Raw genomic sequence first — 8,998 nt, 5'->3', positions numbered from 1 at the left:
ATTCATTGTAGTTACAAGTAGATTATTTTTGGTGCATTTCATTAATGTTTTTTTTTTTTCCAAATATGATTGAATAACAAAAATATGTAAAAAATTCTCAAAATGGTGGATAAAAGGAGTTTCGGGAACACTTTACAATAAGGTTCATTAGTTAACTACTTTAGTTAACATGAACTAAGCATGAACAATGCTAGAGCATTTATTAATCTTAGTTAATGTTAGTTTCCACATTTACTATTGCATTATTAAAATAGAAAGTTGTGCTTGTTAACATCATTCTCTCTCTCTCTCTCTCTCTCTCTCCCTGTCTATATACTGTATATTGTTGCGAATCAGCTAAAAGAGGAAATGTGAATAACCAATCATAATTAGTTATGATAAATTACAAATATTTAGATCACTGTAAGTACTTACTTGACCTCTTAGTGTCAATTCTAAGAATATTACTTTCCTGTTTAAGGAAAATAACTTATAATAGCTGGTCTTAGCTTGTTCACGTTGCTCTTAACTGGTTAGGCAGGTTTAGCTGGTCTGATCATCTGAAAAGTTACAAAAACCTGCTAATAAACCAGATTTGTTTATTGCCATTTTAAACATGTGGTGTACTGCTAAAAGTTCCTTGTATGCAACATGATCTCCAGTGTTAGTTTTATGCTGACAAGGTATACAAGAAAAAAAGAAAAACATTTATATATAATATATAATGGCTATACAGTGGAAGTCAATGAGTGCCAAAACTCTAGAAGAATATTACACAATTTTAAAAAGGGTAATCCTCAGTTCTTTTGTTCATCATTTGGGTTCATCATTTTATTTAATTTTTTAATAGAGAGCCATTGAAATTGGTGCAGAGGAAAGGGGAATGAATGCATTATATGATACACTACCCAACCCATTCAATGAACGAGGAAGAAACTTCACCTGTAAGTACTGCAGTACATCACGCTGGCCCTGAGGTAGGCGTGTTCCCATAGGCTTTCTTGAAGATGTTTTAACACTGGTGCGCGACCGGATGAACGTGTTATCTGCAAAGTACTGGAGAAGGTTCAAGCTGTTCAGGATGGGGGACTGCTGCTTGTCAAATGAAGACAGAGAGAGGATCAGGATTCACCAAATGATTGAGAGACAGCTTAAGATGGATAAGCGGAATTCATCCCGACAGCTGAAACTTTTGCTTTTAGGTATGTACTTTTGATTTTTGTTTGCGTGTTTGCTTTATTTTAAGTATGTAGATTTTGTATTTTTTTGTGTGTCACCTGAAAACCTGTAATGGTCAGTTGAAATAATTTGAGTTTCTCAGCATCTTAAAACAACCTGAAAACAGTCATTTATTCACATTATTACAATTAAATTATCAGACAGATATATGCTACAGCTTTTATACAATATTTATAAGGCTTACAACATTCACACTTCTTATGTTTAGATGACATATTCCCTGACTGTTAGTGGCCACAAGCAAATATATGCAAAAAGGGGTCAATGGAAATGAATTCAGTCTCACACAACGAAGCGTACATTTTTTCTTCATGAAATGAAACTGAAAAGCACGTAAGCATGCAAAGATATTTTCAGAAAGCATGCAAACAGGAACAATGTTTGAATTCCTAACACAGGATCTGCTGATAGGACAAGCTCCAACTCGTCCTATGTGTTCTTGCATCATACACTTGCATATAAACAGTTAATCATGTGTTTCAGTTAGTTTTTTTTTTCCTTGATTATATCTACTTATGTATTTTGTGCTAAATTTTAGGTTAAGTTTAGTTCGGATCAGTTGGGACAATACCAGTTCAATAGAAGAAAAGATGAATAAGCGTATCAAGTTTTAATCACGATAACAATCTCTAACCTTTGAGCAGAACTCCGAATTGTCAGACCTGTCTGGCATGTAATAGATACAATCATGAATCATTCACATCCAGCACTGCAATGTACTGGTTATATGTTATCAAAGTCAACTGACTGAGTTTGGTGTTCTGTGTGGTTTTGGAGCTCTTTAGGGGCAGGACGGTTCATGTGCACTGCCCCTTTGCCTCAAATCAAACGAAGCAGGAGTGCGTTCTAATTAACATGAAGTAAATATGAATGAACATCCGAGGAAACGTTTTAGGTTTCCTGAACAACATGATAGAAATAGGTTCCAGTAGGCTAACATTTGAAGTTACTAATGTGAACTGTAATGTGGGGTAATGTGTAAAGTTTTGTATGCTAATCAGCAATCATAGGATTTATTCATGCTTATTTATGCCAGGTTAGAGTTTTAGATTGATTTTCTATTATGATCTATTGGCTCCCTGATTAGCCCTTGCCACCCCATGTGAAAAACTCTAGCTCCGCCGCTATTTTGTTGAACAATAGTGTCTAAGTATAGTTGTCTAACTATGGTTTCATATTAATAAAAATTGTATTTGAACCATTCACACCTACCAGCAGATCATCACAATATTCATATCCCAAGGCAAACATGCAAACCTGAAAATCCATAGTAGGAGTTTTGTCTGGTCTCTGTGTGTTTCTAAAGACTGAGTGAATAGATCATTCCCCTTCATATTTTTGTAAGAGAGAATATGAGGGTTGCTGTGAATACTGCAAAATAACAGTTTGAACACTAACTTCATTAAGGAATAGTTTACCCCTCCCCCCAAAAAACATTCAAACAAAAACTAAATCTGTCATGTATTCATCCTTATGGTGTTACAAATAATAATTTAAAAAAATTCACGCCACACCAAATTACATGTAAAACGCACACGTGTTACAACAACTGTGACAGAAAGACAGAACCGATAATGCAAACTTTACAAATTATGAGACAAATTTTGATCTTTTGTCATTTTTCAGGACAATGTTGATTCAGTTCAGTTCAGTAGCTTCAATAACATATACAGCACCTTCTAATTCCACCAGAACAGGAATGTTCTGGATGTATAAAAAAATGTCAGATCAATGTAATCAGTTCCCATCATACCAATTTCAGAACTGAGATGGAAAAGCTGCAGCAATACTGCAGTGGTCTTTGAAGCTTTACCGTTGGCATTAAAATTTATATTTAGTTAAAAAATCATCTACTCACCACAAAGTTGTTTGCAACACATACAAACTGCAAGAAAAAGCAAAAAGGCTATTCTAATCAATACAATGAAACTGGATTGCGATGAGACAAAGCTTTGGTACATTTTTGGTCTCAATACTGATGGTAAGACCCCTCACAAGAAACTATTCATGCAGTAATGCATGATGTCTTACCACAAACAAATTTTCCATGTCCTTCGACAGGTACGGGGGAGAGCGGGAAGAGCACTTTCATAAAGCAGATGAGAATCATACATGGCAAGGGCTACACAGAAGATGACAGGAGGGCCTATGCCAAACTGGTGTTCCAGAATATCTTTGTTTCCATTCACAACCTGCTTCAAGCAATGGAGCACCTGAATATCCCTTTTGCTAATGAAAAAAACAAAGTATGCACCAGGAATATTCCAAGACAAAATATATGTTTTACTAAACATGTTAAATATCTTCAATAAATAAAGATGTATTAACTCTCACATCAAAACTAAAACCTTATCTGTGTGTGTTGTAGACATATGTTGCAATGCTTAACAGTGTGATCCCAGAAACGGTACATACACTGGAGCCTAAACATGCTGAAGCCATCAAGAGTGTGTGGAGAGACCAAGGCCTGCAGAAGTGCTTTGAACGTAGGAGAGAGTTCCAGTTATCAGACTCTACCAAGTAGTGAGTGCAGTGAATATTTCAGTTCTCATGCTGACAAAAAGTACTACTGGACTGTGTTTAGAACTATTAGTACTAGTACTCGTGTACATTTTAGATATGGCATCATAATAATGCTATAATAAGTTTTCTTTTCTCCATTAGACTTAGGGCCCTATAATAGTGTGCTTTCTCATTTCAGTCCGTGCCGTTTTCATTTTCCTGTCCAGCGTCACGTCGTTTAATTAGCAAATGCATTTGCGCTCATTTGTGCGCCCATGGGTGTGCTGGTCTAAATAAGAGGTGTTCAGGCACATTGCTAGTGAAATGCTATTTTAAGGAGCTGAAAATAGACTGCGACATAGACCAGTTCAAACCTGGTCTAAAGTCTGGCACAATGTTTTTTCTTTGTTATTTAAAGAGCGTGTTAGTATAGGCGGGTCCACAAGGTGCGTACACGCTGCTTATTAAACACAGGGACGCACAGCAGCACACAAACATGCCAAATATTAAAAATGAAAGTATTACAATGAATAATAATTTTTTTGTAGGCTATATACATACACACAGTCACCTAAAGGATTATAAGGAACACCTGTTCAATTTCTCGTTAATGCAATTATCTAATCAAGCAATCACATGGCAGTTGCTTCAATGCATTTAGGGGTGTGGTCCTGGTCAAAACAATCTCCTGAACTCCAAACTCAATGTCAGAATGGGAAAGAAAGGTGATTTAAGCAATTTTGAGTGTGGCATGGTTGTTGGTGCTAGACGGGCCGGTCTGAGTATTTCACAATCTGCTCAGTTACTGGGATTTTCACGCACAACCATTTCTAGGGTTTACAAAGAATGGTGTGAAAAGGAAAAAACATCCAGTATGTGGCAGTCCTGTGGACGAAAATGCCTTGTTGATGCTAGAGGTCAGAGGAGAATGGGCCGACTGATTCAAGCTGATAGAAGACTGAACTTTGACTGAAACAACCACTGGTTACAACCAAGGTATGCAGCAAAGCATTCGTGAAGCCACAAAATGCACAACCTTGAGGCGGATGGGCTACAACAGCAGAAGACCCCACCGGGTACCACTCATCTCCAATACAAATAGGAAAACGAGGCTACAATTTGCATTAGCTCACCAATAATGGACAGCTGAAGACTGTAAAAATGTTGCCTGGTCTAATGAGTATCGATTTCTGTTGAGACAATGAGTTCACTGTACTAAAATGGCCCCCACTGTCACCAGATCTCAACCCAATGGAACATCTTTGGGATGTGATGGAACTGGAGCTTTGTGCCCTGGATGTGCATCCCACAAATCTCCATCAACTACAAGATGCTATATATATATATAATGCCTACATGTCATAATGGGTAGTCATCGCATGTATCATAATACATTTGCTCGCACACTAACAGCTCCGTTTCATCTCGGAGACACGTTCTTTCTTAGCGCTTGCCAAATTCCATCGTGTAAATAGCAAATCTGTCATGGCACGAGCACACCTGGCTCTTAAAGGGAATGGAAGATGAGACTCTGAATTGGTTTATTGCACGTTACGCCCAAAAACACCCAGTACTCATTAAGAGAATAGGGACAACTCATTTAGACCATGCGCCCAAGGCAAAGCCAAGGTCAAACTGATAAAATGCATGCAACACAAGTCACTTTTCATCTTAGTACACAATCAATCATTTTACTATTTAACTTTCTATTTTACTACTATTTGTGCATGATATTTTAATAAAGAATATGTATCACTTTATCATATGACATCAAAATATTCCTTTATTTTTGGTTGAGTTTTGGTGTCCATTCTGGGTTTTGGACAAATAATAGAGTTTTTATGATTTCTCAGGATTTGCTTTGTTTCTGTTTACCAGTTACCTTGATGACATTGACAGAATATCTTTGGCCGATTACTTGCCCACGACTCAGGATATCCTGCGAGTCCGAATTCCAACTACAGGCATCATTGAGTACATCTTTGACCTCCAGACAGTCATTTTCAGGTAACGGTTCATTATGGTGGTGTGAAGATGGATTGACTGATTGTTACCCATTTTGTAATTTTTCAAAACCACTTATTTTTGTAGAATGGTGGACGTTGGAGGACAAAAATCAGAAAGACGGAAGTGGATCCATTGTTTTGAAAACGTTACTTCCATCATCTTCCTGGTGGCTCTGAGCGAATACGATCAGGTCTTATATGAGTGTGCCAATGAGGTTAGTCACTTCCATGCATTGTCTTAGTAGCTTTTCTGGGTTATTAAGATGTAGCATCATAGGTGATTCACAGTTGTTCGTTCTGTTGATGTGAAATAATACTTTCGCAGAACCGCATGGAGGAGAGTAAGGCCCTTTTTAAGACAATCATCTCCTACCCCTGGTTCCAGGAGTCCTCTATCATCCTCTTCCTCAATAAAACAGATATCCTGAACGAGAAGATCTCAAAGTCACATCTTGTAGACTATTTTCCACAATATAGAGGTTGGAGTGCCAAAAACACATCTAAAATCTTTCTAACAAGCATTTTTGGTATTTACATGAGAAGCAACACAGCATAAGGCTTGTTTTCATGAATAATTTGTCTTACTGAAACTACCAGATTGATCATTTGTTTTATCTGCCAATACATTGAGACAGTGCTATGGACCTTTTTCACATTTCCTGTGTGTTGAGTGGGGCGGGACCAAGATCCGTGGGAATAGGGCGAGGTCAGTGAAGTGATTGGGAAATGAGCGACTCCTGCTCCACTCACCAGTCTCGAGTCCCACGGAGGAGATCGGGAGGATACAAAAGAGGAGCGATGACAGTGAAGGACGAGAGAGGACCAGGCCTGGATTTTATTTTGTGTTTGATTTTTGTTTGTGCGCGGCAGTCGTCTGTGAGGAGCTGTTGCTCTGTTTTGTGATTATTTAGTCCAGGCCTGGTCCTCTCAGGTCTTTCACTGTCATCGCTCCTCTTTTGTATCCTTCTGATTACCTCAGTGGGACTCGAGACCGGTGAGTGGAGCATTTCCCAATCACTCCACCTACCTCGCTCCGTTCCCACGGCTCTCGGCCCCACCCTACTCGTCACATCCGGGTTTCCCAACAGTGGAAGTTGTCATAGTTGGGTTAACTTCTATAGTAGTGAATGGGACACTACTTCAAATAATTTTTTTTTTTTTTGTATGTTCCAGTTTGCTCAAAACATAAAATAAACCCCAGGATAGTATTTTCTTGACTGTCAAAAAATGGAATTAACAGAGAGAAATAATAATAATAATAATATGAAAAACTCCAATGCTAATGACTGGTAAAACACATCATCACAGTCATGTGAAAAAAATATATTCATATATGTAATTCATTGCAGTAGACATACTAGAGAGCAGTGTTGGGGAAGCTAAAAATAATTCTGTTCGTCTGACCAGAGTAATGCACCAATTATGAATCTTGTTGAGCACAGGACTTAGTTCACCCCAAAATGAAAATTCTGTCATCAGTTCTACACCCATGAGACATTTCATTACAAATGAAGATTTTTCAATATTCTTTAAACATTTTTGTCCATCAATTGAAAGTCCACTGGACCAAAAGTTTAATACATAAAAAAAAATACAAAAGATGTGAAAAAGTTATTACGCTGCTACATTGTTTTTTGCTTACCACTAAACTCAACTGAAATGATGAAATCTATGTTATTTGCTCATTCCACAGGTCCTAAAAATGATGCAGATGCTGCAATGAAGTTCATCTTGAGTATGTATGAGGACCAGAACATGGACACACATAAAAGGCTCTATGCACATTTCACCTGTGCAACCGACACTGAAAATATCCGCTTCGTTTTTGAAGCAGTGAAGCACACCATTCTGCAGATCAACCTGTCCGTATTTAACTTACTGAATTAAATAACAAAAGGGCTTTTATGTATGGTTATATTGAAAGTTTTTCACCTCTGATTCAGTGAGAATATTAATGTGATCTGTCTGTGGGTATTGGGATTATGGCAAAGTGCATTCTGTGAATTTAGCATGTAGCCTGGAAATTAAAGGGATAGTCCACCCAAAAAAGAAATATCTAATTTTGTGTTTTGCAGAAGAGAGAAAGTCACAAAGGTTGGGAAAAAAAATATGAGGGTGAGTATAACAGAATTTTGTCCATTTAAAAGTTGTCCATTTACATTTGTTGCTAGGGACAACATGTAACAGATTTTTATATCCATCAATCAAGATCAACATTATAGGCCCAGAATAGAAAAAACCCAAAATAAATTAAATTAATCAAATATTTTATGACAACACACACATACACACACACACAAAAACTATTCGGGAATTATTATTATATGACATTTCTGACCCTGCCAACTTCCCATCCATAACCTATCCATAAACTTACTAAATCTACTCCAAAGACAAACCTTAAAACCTGTGGTATCAGATTAACAGTATAGGCTATATATTTTCATGTGGCCATCTTAGTGAATATCTGCCATATTATCTTCTATTACACAAGATTTGAATGAAATATGAATTAAGAGAGGATGCCATGACAGACTTTGAATCCATGCAAATCAATTGTAGCCACTGTCTTTGCTATTCAAATAGTTCCCCAACACTTGCATGGATACAAGAATGACACTTGAGTACAGATAGTTTCAAGATTCTACTTTCTAAATAACACGTGCTGATAAATATTTAGTGTATGTAAGGTAACAACTTGTGTGATTCTTTAGGTAGAAGCTAATCTGATATATGTGACACTTTAGTATGCCATTAAAATGTTAATTCTTTTTGCAACGGATGCAATACAGTACGTCAGTGAGCCGAAAATAAAAAATACACTGTGTGTGTCAAAACATGCCATCACATTCTTGATTGAAATCTTTAATCAAAAATGTCCATCTAAAGTTTATTGCATGAATACATCACAGACATCAAAAACTAGATAAAAGTGCTGATTTTCTTCCATGCTACCTTGATGTCCTTAAAGATTTTGTGAAAATCTTACAGTATACAGTGTTTTCTGTTCTTTGACTTGAGAAAAAACACAGATTTTCTTATAAATTGTTAGTAACAAAATATGGACAAAAATAAATAATGTGGGGAATAGTAAGCAAGATAAAAACCTAGTGGGGACACCAGCAAGATTCCCTTCCTTTTCTAACTGCAGTCTGTCCCTTTGCACAGTCTTATTGTTGTTGTTTTTTTCTGTATTAAGTCTTAAAAAATGTGTATACAATTATGATTGTATGATTTTAACTGTGAATCCACAAAAAAAGCATTTAAATGTG

The 8,998-nt window shown here is 36.8% G+C and overlaps 1 protein-coding gene across 1 annotated transcript; it reads left to right on the top strand.

Annotated features, from left to right (window-relative positions):
- Positions 1–876: 876 nt before the first annotated feature.
- On the top strand, positions 877–8,998 carry LOC113083886 (guanine nucleotide-binding protein subunit alpha-14). The gene is made up of 7 exons (XM_026254718.1): positions 877–1,181; positions 3,280–3,464; positions 3,587–3,741; positions 5,599–5,727; positions 5,812–5,941; positions 6,052–6,205; positions 7,420–8,998. The coding sequence occupies exons 1-7, from the start codon at positions 1,013–1,015 to the stop codon at positions 7,611–7,613; spliced, it is 1,116 nt and encodes a 371-aa protein (XP_026110503.1). The 5' UTR covers positions 877–1,012; the 3' UTR covers positions 7,614–8,998.

Source organism: Carassius auratus, chromosome 5 (genome assembly GCF_003368295.1).
Source record: "Carassius auratus strain Wakin chromosome 5, ASM336829v1, whole genome shotgun sequence".
In the NCBI taxonomy this organism is placed as follows: Eukaryota; Metazoa; Chordata; class Actinopteri; order Cypriniformes; family Cyprinidae; genus Carassius; species Carassius auratus.
This window is presented reverse-complemented; position numbering and strand designations above follow the sequence as displayed.